Source organism: Notamacropus eugenii, chromosome 6 (assembly GCF_028372415.1).
Source record: "Notamacropus eugenii isolate mMacEug1 chromosome 6, mMacEug1.pri_v2, whole genome shotgun sequence".
In the NCBI taxonomy this organism is placed as follows: Eukaryota; Metazoa; Chordata; class Mammalia; order Diprotodontia; family Macropodidae; genus Notamacropus; species Notamacropus eugenii.
The window spans coordinates 195917200-195933094 of NC_092877.1; the positions used below are offsets into that span (position 1 = coordinate 195917200).

Here is a 15895-nt window from a genome sequence, read left to right on the forward strand (position 1 = left end):
CTTCTGGACCTATGGAAAACTCTACCACCTTCATACAAGAAAGGTAGTTTATATACCTGTGGGTGGCTGTCTCCGCTTGATTCCAACTACGGAGACTACACAAGTCACATCCAGCACCATGTGAGAAGGAAAGAATCGGAAGGAATGGTAGACACACTGTACTATGCACCGTTTCTAACTTTAGGAAGAAACTAGAGTGTATTCACAGGTTTGACATTTCTGGTGTTTAATCACGAATCAGAAGAAGAATTTCAACTATTGGAAAACCATATTGTAACCAATGCCATGTTCACTTAATGGCACTACATTAAAGGGTTTTAAAATTGCAGCTCCGTCTAGATTCTCCAAAGAGTTTCTGGGCACTTATATCAACAGCTCTCCTTCCCTGGATTCAGGTTGACCTTCACCATATCTGAAACACCATTCTGCCCCAAGACACATGAGATACTGAGGAAGAAATCCTCATGAATGCAATATGCGCCCTAAATCCTGACGGATATTTGGTGCACTCTCCTAAGATTCATCATAATGCTTCCTGTCACATCTGTCATCAACAAGCCAATCGCACAGGAAGTGAAGTCGTTCAGTTTCCTCACCTCAAAAGCACTTTCAATAACCTGTTCAAGAAAATCTTTCCACTTCCCTGAATCAGCAACAGTTCCCAAAGGCGGAAGAAGCTTCTGCAGAGACACACCAGCAAAGTTTACGCCAGTCCGCACAGGAACAAAGGGCCCCATCGAAGGCAACTTGAAGAATGAACACCAAGTCTCTCTGCCGTTAGGTAAAGGAAACAGGGAGAATCCAGAATGCCAGGACTTACAATAACACCATTTTTAGGAAAGCCATTTAGCTTTCACGTCACATATGTGAAAATGTAAACTGACTTGGACACAATAAGCACGTTGCAGTTGGGGCTGTATTTAGCAACACCGGGAACGACGAATTTAAAGATATTCATGCTATGATGGACCAAATTAAGACGTTTTTCTCCCTCCTGGAGACATATCCTAACCAAAAATACACCAGTTTTGAGTTAGCAGTCACAACGTGGTCTTTGCCAGAATTCGTCTTAGATGTTTTGAGGAAAAGCCTGACGTTTTAGAGATCCATCATCTCTCCCTTTATTTTGTCTTCTATTCCACCAACTAAGGAAAGTTCATCAGCCAAATCCTTTGTTAATATACTAATGGCGAATTCCATACCAATGCACCAACCCCAAGAACAATCACCTTCTTCCCTAATAACGAGTCTTCCTCTAGGACAGTCTGAATCAACTGACAGTAGGTGCAATGCCAGGGAATATCAGGTGGGATATCAAGGGGCTTGTTCAGGCTCAGAACATTCTGAGGTGGATATGAGACTGCTGCTCCCAACGGAAAAAAGTTTTCAAATAGGTACTTCCACAATAGCTCCACACACATTATATTGCCTCCCATTTACTCTACATGCATCAGTAAATAGAGTTATGAAAACTAATTTCAATAAAATGTTTTTATTCACCCAACTTGTCTGAAAATTTCATGAACTATCACCTTCCCGTACACAGAGAGTACAGCCAGATTGCCTAACATGACTCCAGAATTAGTACTCTTTTTTCATCTTTCAGGCTCTGAGCAAGAAAACACTTCAGTTACTATTGATCACTGGAACAGCTGTTATGTTTTAGGAGAGAGCGAGAACCTATGCTGCTAGAAAAGAGCAATGCTTATCCTTATGTCTATCTTGTGTGCGGGCATCATTCAAAGTTTGACAGTAAGGTAATGGGTTTGTCTTTTGTATGGTTCCGTTTTCCTCAGAAATGAGTGGAAAAGACTGTATATAATTTAGACAAGGTGGGCAGGGGAACTCGGGCTTCATTTCAGAACATGGAGACTACAGTCGCTACAAATGAACACGTGGACACTTGCGGTAACTGAATATTTACCATATAATTGACCTTGTTTCTATTTAACATTTATTCTATGGTTTTCTTTTTCAAAAGTTCAGGAAGAGCAGTGGTTGTTGGGTCTGATTTAGTAAACGATGGGATGGATTACATATTCATATATGTAGTAGTAGGTGCTCCGTAACATTACCTGATAATCTTTATAATAAGTCTACATTTAGTCTCTTTCAACAGAACAACCAATCAATATAATGGGAAATAATTAGTCACCAAGACTAGTAAAATGAAGGGAAGTTTCTTGGCGTTTCCATCTCAGAAAGTTTCTGAAGGGAGGGAGAGATTTCCCCACAAAAGTGGAAAAGAAAATGTGCCTTGAAGGGGTACATGGAGCTAATACAGGGCAGGATAATATACAGACTAACTGATAGAACAGTTTGGCTCGAAATGAAAGTGAAAACGAGCTGGATGAATGAAGGCGCCTTAGAGCCTGACTGTCAGGGTCCTTAGTAGCCAGCACTGCTTCAGCTCCCAAACATTTGCTAGCATATGAGTTACTTTCCTCAGCTATTGGAAACTGACTTTCAGTTTGGACTTTATATGGCCACCTCGTTTTAACATCTTCAGACTATGTAACTGGGTGCCAACATGCAGGAAAGTAAGCCAAAAGGTGCGCAGAATCAACAGAACAAATGCGTAATGTATTCCAGAATAAATGAATTTAGGGAGGGGAAATGTCTGTCTGGGTAATCGTAAGCACCAAAAACTCCTAGGGTAGGCTGAGGCCCTCATAACCACCCTCACAATTTGTGAAAGCAAGGAAGTCTTTGCTTTCTCTTCCTGATTCCAATGAAGCCATATGCTACTCTCTATAATTCTGACTTCCTGTAGCCTTCTGTCACGATTTATTTTCATCAGCCTTTGGAATCTCTTCTCCCGAGGTAAAAGTGTCGGAATATTAGCAGCCTTGAATAAGCAGACCCCTTATTTGTGTTTTTGTTGTTGGTTTTTTTGTTTTTTTTTTTTTTTAGATGAAGGTTGTACCACAATTTCTTCAGTTTGTAATGCATCTGATAGACAAAGGGAATCAAAAACCGAAGGTTTCTGAGCCAGGGAATCCGAGAGAGACCAATGAAGTTTGAAAGTCAGTGAGGATGGATAACTCACCCAGAATGAAGAAGAGCTGACCTTGAGTCCCACTTCTGAGTATATATTGCCTGTGAGACTTTAGAAATCATTTACCCTTTCAGAAGTCTAGTCAGTTCTCTGAGAATCTTAGTGTTAGAGAAGGTACTAAGCAGCAATGCTCAAGGGACTTAATTTTCCCAATAGAATTACAAGTCAAGTCTCTATCATCAAAAAGAATTGTGCAACATGGACTTGTATCATAGGGAAGACATCTGTATAACAAACTCCTTAAAGTGAAATTGAGCTCATCGTGTTTTCCGAAAGGAACCAGCAGAAAAAAAAAAGTGATTAACAAGAGAACTGTATTTCTAAATGCCACTCATTACAGGAGAGGTGAATTTCTGAACCCGGTTGAGAGACAAAGAAGCATCAGTTGGGGAATGAGAGGAAAAAATAAATTTTGAAAAAAGCCCAATCAATCTCATTATCTCCAAAGACAGAGAGAATAAAACAATTCTTTGTTTGTGAAACCACTGGCCAGGCCTGTCTCAAAAGAAGTAGGAAGAAATCCTCTTCCTTGATGCCACGTTGCAAAGGGAAGTCAAAGTGAGATCTGTAGCATTACATAACTCTATAAGCTATTCTTCTGAAGCCAAGAAATAGCAGAGTAAGGTACACACATAATACTCTAGCAGTTAATTGGACATTCACAGTAGTACTTTCATTGACCTCAGAGGCTGACAGAGCATGATTACATGGAGAAAAATGCTCAAAAATGAAAAGATTTACTGAACGTTGAAAGATGAGGAAGACATAACTGTATATACCACAGGGCAAACAAATCTACTGAAAGAAAGTCAGTATAAATACTTAAACGTGGATATGAGGCGATCATCTCAATTGAGGGAGCTTCAAATAACAATATGAAAAAAAATTGTGGGTAGAATAATTATATTCCATCATGAATAATTTCATGGAATCTATTACTGGGAAGCTCGACCTAGATGTGTCATTTCACCTTTGGGAAAAGTTAAATCAAATGCTTTTATTTTGGGAATGATAGCTATAAATTATCCAAAATGAGAGAGAAAATAATTCATACTTCTACTTTATATGTGAATGTAAACCTATTTCAGCTTAATGGTTTTAGTACTTGAAACACTAAAAAGAAATGAAGTATGGAAACAAAGTTAATTAGACAGGAGAAGGCTAATTTATGACAAAGGCCTAAACCACAGTGACTTTATTCTTGTTCGAATTTTGAAAGGCAGTTGTTGAGAATGGGAACACCAATTAGTACAACATTCCCTAATCACCTTTCTCATAAGGTCTTGGGAAAAGCGGGTTGGAGGACAACTATACCTACATCTCGATGGGTCAGTCAGGACAGCCACTGCTTGTGAATTCCCCTGTAAAACCAGAAGTTTGACTCAAGCCTCTACACACAGACTCTTAATCAACTGACTTCAGGAGTTAATGAGTCTTCCTCAAATCAAATGTTGCTTGCTTTCTGATGATGAACCTTACTGAGCTTACTTAGACTGGTCCTTAAACAACAGAGTTCATTGCTATATTCATGTTCAAAACCTTTCCAGTTTGTCAAGACCTAAGGTAGCTTGTTCTGGATTGGCCTTTGGCAACCAAGGATCAGTTCCACATTCTGAAGTGGCATTGGAATAGCAATACAGTGGAGCGTCTTGCCAAGATTGTTTGTAATCTAATTATTTTCAAACAGCCTCCATTTGACTTTGAAGCCTAGTAAAAAAGTGGAATCTTTGTGTGGCATTCCTCTGAAACTTTTTAACTGTTGTGCACAAGTGCCTTTGACACATCCTCTTCCTGACTGTCATGAAGCCTTAAATTTGACAGTCTCTGCTAAAACTCTATGTGAACCAATAAACCCCTCTCATTCTTATGTTTCATTCTGCTCTTAATTGCCATTTTTTCATGCTACACATAAGCAATAGAAGTACTCATAAGTGTTCATGATCCACACGCATATTAACTCCTACAGGAGATATCCTCTTGCTGAAACATATCAAGAAAAATATCTTCCTGGGACTACTTTAAGGAAGACACTGAGCTTTCTTCCTGTCTCACCAGATCAAGAGTGAATCTGTGCTAGCTACTGTTCTGTGTGCTACTGTTTCTCAGTCTTATAATCCACTAGGTAACTTCATATTTGGGAAAAGGTCAGTGGATTTTATTGAAAGTATGGGGAAGGTAAGTATGAATGAACCGAAGAGAGAGAAAAATACTCATTCATATAGGGATTTTAAGTGTGTATATATCACTATATAAACATAATAGCTTGATATTTTGAAAGACTGAAAAAATGAAGAAGCAATCGACAGACAGGAGAAGAGTAATTTATCAGCCAGCCCTAAGCTTCGCCCTATCCGTGCTTGCGCAACGTTACACTTGTCAGAGGAGAAGATCAAAATGCCTACTCTAAAACCGCCTTCCAGCTTGTAGGATGCATGAGAGAAGGAGAAGACAACGGTGAATTTCGTCATCGCGTGACTACCATTTTTTTGCTCACTAAGACGAATAAAGATTGGAAGGTAACGAACTGAGCAAATAATCTACCTGTGGAAAATTCAGAACGCTAACTCTGCATGCTTCTTTATTACCTTTTTTACCTTTCAAGGGTTTTACAGGGATCTGTGGGTCAGCTTGCTTCTGGGCGACTGATTTTTGTCCCCGAATCGCATCTTCAAACTCAGTCTCTGGGCCACGTCCAGCTCCAACTGCTTCATCTTCTAGGGTAGAAATCTTTCTTATCTTAGGTGTGCGTCCACACAGAATTCTGGTCACTGACACTGACTGCCAAGGATGATTCTGACCACACTTGGAATCCTTGGACTTTCCGGAACTCTCAGTTTTTAAGGAAGCACTGGAAGAATCCCAATCAGATGGACCTGAAAAGTAAATAGTGGACTTAAATTGCGCATTGGTTTCATCCTCGTGGCATATTTATTCGCCACAGGATGACATCCCAATTGCCACCTAACTGTGTGGCTTAATTTGTTCATTTATCCTTCCTCTGTTTTGTCTCTTAGATAAGCTAAGGGGAATAAGGAGAAAAACGGTTTTCCTTCTTCAATTTGTCCTATCCTCTTTTCCTTCAATTACCACCTTTTAGACTCTCACCATAGCTATCTCAATGAGTAGTCACAAAGCGGGGGAAAGGGTTCTGTTTGATGATAACCTGGCAAAGACAAGATGTCCATTTGACTTTTCAAAGAACGTACAATGAGGAAACAGCCTGTGAACCTGTGAATTTTAACCCTTGACTAATTTAGAGAGAACTCCGAGGTGAGGTGATTCCATCTACTAATGTCAGCTGGTACATTTCTCTGCAACTTAGGGCTGCCTAGAGCTCTTAGAGGTGAAATGATTTACTCGGGGTCATTCAGCCAGTATTTGACAGAGATGACAGTTGAAAGCATGACATTTTGGCCTTGAGGACAGCCCCCAATCCTTCGTGCTAAAATGTTTTCCCACAGAATATGCTAACCATTAGCATCCCCTTACTGACGATTTCTGTTTTACACAAGTACTCGCTTTGTTTTTAAAGCATAGTGATATTTATCTTTTTTGCATATGTGAAGTTCTATCTTCTGACTAGAAGTTAGGTTGCTTTTTCGGAATGATATAACTTCTTGAAGATTTACCGTTTACCTATCTATGTACACTACAATTTTAACATGTCCATAGACTTCAAATATTTCCTTTTAACATTTGACAAAACTATGTTTACTCAGGTTTGCTGTTTTTCCTATACAAGTGGTGTCTTCTGGACCTATGGAAAACTCTACCACCTTCATACAAGAAAGGTAGTTTATATACCTGTGGGTGGCTGTCTCCGCTTGATTCCAACTACGGAGACTACACAAGTCACATCCAGCACCATGTGAGAAGGAAAGAATCGGAAGGAATGGTAGACACACTGTACTATGCACCGTTTCTAACTTTAGGAAGAAACTAGAGTGTATTCACAGGTTTGACATTTCTGGTGTTTAATCACGAATCAGAAGAAGAATTTCAACTATTGGAAAACCATATTGTAACCAATGCCATGTTCACTTAATGGCACTACATTAAAGGGTTTTAAAATTGCAGCTCCGTCTAGATTCTCCAAAGAGTTTCTGGGCACTTATATCAACAGCTCTCCTTCCCTGGATTCAGGTTGACCTTCACCATATCTGAAACACCATTCTGCCCCAAGACACATGAGATACTGAGGAAGAAATCCTCATGAATGCAATATGCGCCCTAAATCCTGACGGATATTTGGTGCACTCTCCTAAGATTCATCATAATGCTTCCTGTCACATCTGTCATCAACAAGCCAATCGCACAAGAAGTGAAGTCCTTCAGTTTACTCACCTCAAAAGCACTTTCAATAACCTGTTCAAGAAAATCTTTCCACTTCCCTGAATCAGCAACAGTTCCCAAAGGCGGAAGAAGCTTCTGCAGAGACACACCAGCAAAGTTTACGCCAGTCCGCACAGGAACAAAGGGCCCCATCGAAGACAACTTGAAGAATGAACACCAAGTCTCTCTGCCGTTAGGTAAAGGAAACAGGGAGAATCCAGAATGCCAGGACTTACAATAACACCATTTTTAGGAAAGCCATTTAGCTTTCACGTCACATATGTGAAAATGTAAACTGACTTGGACACAATAAGCACGTTGCAGTTAGGGCTGTATTTAGCAACACCGGGAACGACGAATTTAAAGATATTCATGCTATGATGGACCAAATTAAGACGTTTTTCTCCCTCCTGGAGACATATCCTAACCAAAAATACACCAGTTTTGAGTTAGCAGTCACAACGTGGTCTTTGCCAGAATCCGTCTTAGATGTTTTGAGGAAAAGCCTGACGTTTTAGAGATCCATCATCTCTCCCTTTATTTTGTCTTCTATTCCACCAACTAAGGAAAGTTCATCAGCCAAATCCTTTGTTAATATACTAATGGCGAATTCCATACCAACTGCACCAACCCCAAGAACAATCACCTTCTTCCCTAATAACGAGTCTTCCTCTAGGACAGTCTGAATCAACTGACAGTAGGTGCAATGCCAGGGAATATCAGGTGGGATATCAAGGGGCTTGTTCAGGCTCAGAACATTCTGAGGTGGATATGAGACTGCTGCTCCCAACGGAAAAAAGTTTTCAAATAGGTACTTCCACAATAGCTCCACACACATTATATTGCCTCCCATTTACTCTATATGCATCATTAAATAGAGTTATGAAAACTAATTTCAATAAAATGTTTTTATTCACCCAACTTGTCTGAAAATTTCATGAACTATCACCTTCCCGTACACAGAGAGTACAGCCAGATTGCCTAACATGACTCCAGAATTAGTACTCTTTTTTCATCTTTCAGGCTCTGAGCAAGAAAACACTTCAGTTACTATTGATCACTGGAACAGCTGTTATGTTTTAGGAGAGAGCGAGAACCTATGCTGCTAGAAAAGAGCAATGCTTATCCTTATGTCTATCTTGTATGCGGGCATCATTCAAAGTTTGACAGTAAGGTAATGGGTTTGTCTTTTGTATGGTTCCGTTTTCCTCAGAAATGAGTGGAAAAGACTGTATATAATTTAGACAAGGTGGGCAGGGGAACTCGGGCTTCATTTCAGAACATGGAGACTACAGTCGCTACAAATGAACACGTGGACACTTGCGGTAACTGAATATTTACCATATAATTGACCTTGTTTCTATTTAACATTTATTCTATGGTTTTCTTTTTCAAAAGTTCAGGAAGAGCAGTGGTTGTTGGGTCTGATTTAGTAAACGATGGGATGGATTACATATTCATATATGTAGTAGTAGGTGCTCCGTAACATTACCTGATAATCTTTATAATAAGTCTACATTTAGTCTCTTTCAACAGAACAACCAATCAATATAATGGGAAATAATTAGTCACCAAGACTAGTAAAATGAAGGGAAGTTTCTTGGCGTTTCCATCTCAGAAAGTTTCTGAAGGGAGGGAGAGATTTCCCCACAAAAGTGGAAAAGAAAATGTGCCTTTAAGGGGTACATGGAGCTAATACAGGGCAGGATAATATACAGACTAACTGATAGAACAGTTTGGCTCGAAATGAAAGTGAAAACGAGCTGGATGAATGAAGGCGCCTTAGAGCCTGACTGTCAGGGTCCTTAGTAGCCAGCACTGCTTCAGCTCCCAAACATTTGCTAGCATATGAGTTACTTTCCTCAGCTATTGGAAACTGACTTTCAGTTTGGACTTTATATGGCCACCTCGTTTTAACATCTTCAGACTATGTAACTGGGTGCCAACATGCAGGAAAGTAAGCCAAAAGGTGCGCAGAATCAACAGAACAAATGCGTAATGTATTCCAGAATAAATGAATTTAGGGAGGGGAAATGTCTGTCTGGGTAATCGTAAGCACCAAAAACTCCTAGGGTAGGCTGAGGCCCTCATAACCACCCTCACAATTTGTGAAAGCAAGGAAGTCTTTGCTTTCTCTTCCTGATTCCAATGAAGCCATATGCTACTCTCTATAATTCTGACTTCCTGTAGCCTTCTGTCACGATTTATTTTCATCAGCCTTTGGAATCTCTTCTCCCGAGGTAAAAGTGTCGGAATATTAGCAGCCTTGAATAAGCAGACCCCTTATTTGTGTTTTTGTTTTTTGTTTTTTTGGTTTTTTTTTTTTTAGATGAAGGTTGTACCACAATTTCTTCAGTTTGTAATGCATCTGATAGACAAAGGGAATCAAAAACCGAAGGTTTCTGAGCCAGGGAATCCGAGAGAGACCAATGAAGTTTGAAAGTCAGTGAGGATGGATAACTCACCCAGAATGAAGAAGAGCTGACCTTGAGTCCCACTTCTGAGTATATATTGCCTGTGAGACTTTAGAAATCATTTACCCTTTCAGAAGTCTAGTCAGTTCTCTGAGAATCTTAGTGTTAGAGAAGGTACTAAGCAGCAATGCTCAAGGGACTTAATTTTCCCAATAGAATTACAAGTCAAGTCTCTATCATCAAAAAGAATTGTGCAACATGGACTTGTATCATAGGGAAGACATCTGTATAACAAACTCCTTAAAGTGAAATTGAGCTCATCGTGTTTTCCGAAAGGAACCAGCAGAAAAAAAAAAGTGATTAACAAGAGAACTGTATTTCTAAATGCCACTCATTACAGGAGAGGTGAATTTCTGAACCCGGTTGAGAGACAAAGAAGCATCAGTTGGGGAATGAGAGGAAAAAATAAATTTTGAAAAAAGCCCAATCAATCTCATTATCTCCAAAGACAGAGAGAATAAAACAATTCTTTGTTTGTGAAACCACTGGCCAGGCCTGTCTCAAAAGAAGTAGGAAGAAATCCTCTTCCTTGATGCCACGTTGCATAGGGAAGTCAAAGTGAGATCTGTAGCATTACATAACTCTATAAGCTATTCTTCTGAAGCCAAGAAATAGCAGAGTAAGGTACACACATAATACTCTAGCAGTTAATTGGACATTCACAGTAGTACTTTCATTGACTTCAGAGGCTGACAGAGCATGATTACATGGAGAAAAATGCTCAAAAATGAAAAGATTTACTGAACGTTGAAAGATGAGGAAGACATAACTGTATATACCACAGGGCAAACAAATCTACTGAAAGAAAGTCAGTATAAATACTTAAACGTGGATATGAGGCGATCATCTCAATTGAGGGAGCTTCAAATAACAATATGAAAAAAAATTGTGGGTAGAATAATTATATTCCATCATGAATAATTTTTTTTTTAAAGTTATCACAAAGCAAGAATTTATTTATAACAAGTTTCCATCTTTTACAGAATAAAACGGAAAAAAAAATAAAGGACCATGTCATCAAATAGACAAGTACTTCTTGTTCTTTCCTAAGGGCTTGGGCTCATTTTGCAAACAAGTCAAACCATAGAAAAATATTTCAAACCTTCACAGTCCCCAAAAGAAACATCCATGACTAAGGACGCTGAATTGTTCTTCACTCTTCCCAAGGATGGCATACGCAAATAGAAAAACTGACATACATTTACTCTACAACATACAGATTTGCAACAGCCTAGTTGTCCTTCAGTTATTTATTTTGTATTGTAAAATTCGCTTGTTTTCATATTTTTGTTGGCTGTGGAAAAGCACAGTAAAGGCTCAATGGAGAATAATCTTCAAACACTGATTTTTCAACAATGCTGTTGTAAAAATGTACAATAGTACATATCTTGTTGGTAATTAGGAACTTTTCTTCATTTTAAAGTAAAGGTTCTTTTTAGGTACAAACCTCTCAAAGGTCAAGTTTGAAAAGCTGTGAGATAGCTACGCTATTTCAAAATTTATAAACAATAATTTGTCAATAACTTTCTCAGAAACCAAGCGAGGGCAGGGCTTTCTATACAGTCAGTTTCTGTCTTAGAGGAGATCTGAAACAGCGACAGACCCAAAAACACATTCCACCAACCCAGCAACAGAGGGCTGTGCGTTGTCAGCTGAAGACACCTCCTCTGATGTGGACGTTCTCCTCCAATCCGTGTTCAATCAGTTTTATGTCCTCCAGATCGTCTTTGATGATGCTGATCAAGTGGCTGAGGCCTTCCTGCTGCTGCTTCAAATGCTGCTTTATTTCCCGTAGAAGATCTGCATCTACATAATACCGTTCTTCCGATTTCACAGCTCCAAAGTGATTCTGCATCCTGATCTGAGACATCAACTCATTCAGCCGACCCTTGAACTGTGTTGGTGCATTTAGCTCACACTGAATTGTATCAAGCTGTACCCGTAACTGCTCTTCATCAGCCTGGATGGCGTAACCACTCTTCCTCTGAATCTCCTGCTTAATCAGGACCTGCAAGGTCCTATGGGAAAGTTCCATGAGTTTCCTCTTGTACTGTGTTATTTTAGCCAGAGTGGTGGTCTGATTCTTCTGTAACTCACTGATATCTTCAGATATAATATCTAATCTGGTCTGATGCTGCTTTGTCATCTGATCCTGGACCTTCAGTCTTCGCAGAAGTTCTTTGAAGCCCACCATCGGCACAGGAATCAGCTTTTCAGAATCAGGGTTGTCCACTTTGGCTTGTTCCCAGATAATTGGATCAACACCAGCAGGAGGATTCTGCAAAAGCTGCTTGATCTGTGCGGGGGAGAGTTCTGTTCTGGTCATGGAAAGGGTAACTCCAAGCTGCTGTAATGAAGTTTTTATATTCGCTTGTTCAAAATGGGCATGTAGTGTTGTAGCTGGAACCCGTCTTGATGTGCCATTTGGAGAACGTTCAACAACATATATGACAACTTCTGTCTGGTCATCTGGCAACGTTTTCACCCCTTCTATGTTGACAGTAAGGGTCTGGTTTCCTCCCAAAATTTTATGGAACGATTCTATTAGTTGTTGCTGCTGGCCTCGGATGTCTGTTTCCTTCCTATTGAAAATTAATACCACCAGGCCATCTTCATCCTTATTGTTGGGCATGCAGCTATAGCCCACTGCCTTAAATCTACAGAAGGGATTTTCCTGGGTGAACTCCACAGGTGGAATATTATTGTTGAAGTACCCTTTGCCTGTCCCCCAGAAGGCCTGCAGCTGATTCCATTTTGCCAAAATAGCATCTCTCTCATCTCCCAGCAGTGTTGGGGCAGAAAGAGCGCTTGCTGTATTGATCAGTTGGTTAGACTGGACAGGGGCTTGGGCGGGCTGACTGAAGAGACCACCTAAAGTATTTTGAGTCTGCTGGGTACTGAAGGTTCCAAATCCTAGCCCGGTTCCCAAACCAGTACTGGTTCCTGCAGTTGTGCCAAAACCAGTAGAACCAAATCCAAAACCTTTGTTCTGAGTAGCACCAAAGAGTCCACTTGTGCCGGTGTTAGTAGGAGCAGAAAAGCTGAATGCAGAACCTGCTGTGGTGGTGGTCGTCCCAAATCCTCCAAACGTGCCCGCGGGAGCGGCGGGGGTGGCGGCCGTGGCCGTGCCGCCCGCGGGAGCCCCGAAGTTGAAGGCCATGGCGCCGCCGGGGCCGCGGCGGCTCTCACGGGGCGCTCGGTGCAACCAGTGGAAGGGTCCGGCCGAGCAGTGGGAACCCGAAGTCTGAGGGTTCCTGGAGCGGCAGGTGGCGGCGGGAGGGGCGGGGCCTCGGAGGAAGCCCCCATCATGAATAATTTCATGGAATCTATTAATGGGAAGCTCGACCTAGATGTGTCATTTCACCTTTGGGAAAAGTTAAATCAAATGCTTTTATTTTGGGAATGATAGCTATAAATTATCCAAAATGAGAGAGAAAATAATTCATACTTCTACTTTATATGTGAATGTAAACCTATTTCAGCTTAATGGTTTTAGTACTTGAAACACTAAAAAGAAATGAAGTATGGAAACAAAGTTATTTAGACAGGAGAAGGCTAATTTATGACAAAGGCCTAAACCACAGTGACTTTATTCTTGTTCGAATTTTGAAAGGCAGTTGTTGAGAATGGGAACACCAATTAGTACAACATTCCCTAATCACCTTTCTCATATGGTCTTGGGAAAAGCGGGTTGGAGGACAACTATACCTACATCTCGATGGGTCAGTCAAGACAGCCACTGCTTGTGAATTCCCCTGTAAAACCAGAAGTTTGACTCAAGCCTCTACACACAGACTCTTAATCAACTGACTTCAGGAGTTAATGAGTCTTCCTCAAATCAAATGTTGCTTGCTTTCTGATGATGAACCTTACTGAGCTTACTTAGACTGGTCCTTAAACAACAGAGTTCATTGCTATATTCATGTTCAAAACCTTTCCAGTTTGTCAAGACCTAAGGTAGCTTGTTCTGGATTGGCCTTTGGCAACCAAGGATCAGTTCCACATTCTGAAGTGGCATTGGAATAGCAATACAGTGGAGCGTCTTGCCAAGATTGTTTGTAATCTAATTATTTTCAGACAGCCTCCATTTGACTTTGAAGCCTAGTAAAAAAGTGGAATCTTTGTGTGGCATTCCTCTGAAACTTTTTAACTGTTGTGCACAAGTGCCTTTGACACATCCTCTTCCTGACTGTCATGAAGCCTTAAATTTGACAGTCTCTGCTAAAACTCTATGTGAACCAATAAACCCCTCTCATTCTTATGTTTCATTCTGCTCTTAATTGCCATTTTTTCATGCTACACATAAGCAATAGAAGTACTCATAAGTGTTCATGATCCACACGCATATTAACTCCTACAGGAGATATCCTCTTGCTGAAACATATCAAGAAAAATATCTTCCTGGGACTACTTTAAGGAAGACACTGAGCTTTCTTCCTGTCTCACCAGATCAAGAGTGAATCTGTGCTAGCTACTGTTCTGTGTGCTACTGTTTCTCAGTCTTATAATCCACTAGGTAACTTCATATTTGGGAAAAGGTCAGTGGATTTTATTGAAAGTATGGGGAAGGTAAGTATGAATGAACCGAAGAGAGAGAAAAATACTCATTCATATAGGGATTTTAAGTGTGTATATATCACTATATAAACATAATAGCTTGATATTTTGAAAGACTGAAAAAATGAAGAAGCAATCGACAGACAGGAGAAGAGTAATTTATCAGCCAGCCCTAAGCTTCGCCCTATCCGTGCTTGCGCAACGTTACACTTGTCAGAGGAGAAGATCAAAATGCCTACTCTAAAACCGCCTTCCAGCTTGTAGGATGCATGAGAGAAGGAGAAGACAACGGTGAATTTCGTCATCGCGTGACTACCATTTTTTTGCTCACTAAGACGAATAAAGATTGGAAGGTAACGAACTGAGCAAATAATCTACCTGTGGAAAATTCAGAACGCTAACTCTGCATGCTTCTTTATTACCTTTTTTACCTTTCAAGGGTTTTACAGGGATCTGTGGGTCAGCTTGCTTCTGGGCGACTGATTTTTGTCCCCGAATCGCATCTTCAAACTCAGTCTCTGGGCCACGTCCAGCTCCAACTGCTTCATCTTCTAGGGTAGAAATCTTTCTTATCTTAGGTGTGCGTCCACACAGAATTCTGGTCACTGACACTGACTGCCAAGGATGATTCTGACCACACTTGGAATCCTTGGACTTTCCGGAACTCTCAGTTTTTAAGGAAGCACTGGAAGAATCCCAATCAGATGGACCTGAAAAGTAAATAGTGGACTTAAATTGCGCATTGGTTTCATCCTCGTGGCATATTTATTCGCCACAGGATGACATCCCAATTGCCACCTAACTGTGTGGCTTAATTTGTTCATTTATCCTTCCTCTGTTTTGTCTCTTAGATAAGCTAAGGGGAATAAGGAGAAAAACGGTTTTCCTTCTTCAATTTGTCCTATCCTCTTTTCCTTCAATTACCACCTTTTAGACTCTCACCATAGCTATCTCAATGAGTAGTCACAAAGCGGGGGAAAGGGTTCTGTTTGATGATAACCTGGCAAAGACAAGATGTCCATTTGACTTTTCAAAGAACGTACAATGAGGAAACAGCCTGTGAACCTGTGAATTTTAACCCTTGACTAATTTAGAGAGAACTCCGAGGTGAGGTGATTCCATCTACTAATGTCAGCTGGTACATTTCTCTGCAACTTAGGGCTGCCTAGAGCTCTTAGAGGTGAAATGATTTACTCGGGGTCATTCAGCCAGTATTTGACAGAGATGACAGTTGAAAGCATGACATTTTGGCCTTGAGGACAGCCCCCAATCCTTCGTGCTAAAATGTTTTCCCACAGAATATGCTAACCATTAGCATCCCCTTACTGACGATTTCTGTTTTACACAAGTACTCGCTTTGTTTTTAAAGCATAGTGATATTTATCTTTTTTGCATATGTGAAGTTCTATCTTCTGACTAGAAGTTAGGTTGCTTTTTCGGAATGATATAACTTCTTGAAGATTTACCGTTTACC

The 15895-nt window shown here is 40.4% G+C and overlaps 1 protein-coding gene and 1 pseudogene across 1 annotated transcript in view; both read right to left on the reverse strand.

The window, feature by feature from the left end:
- LOC140512548 (uncharacterized) overlaps positions 1 to 15895 on the reverse strand; it is a 125233-nt gene that overhangs the window by 68728 nt on the left and 40610 nt on the right. The window contains 2 exon segments of the mRNA XM_072621699.1: positions 5644 to 5931; positions 14844 to 15131. Coding sequence (XP_072477800.1) covers positions 5644 to 5931; positions 14844 to 15131 — 576 coding nt within the window.
- On the reverse strand, positions 10800 to 13138 carry LOC140512551 (nucleoporin p54 pseudogene; annotated as a pseudogene).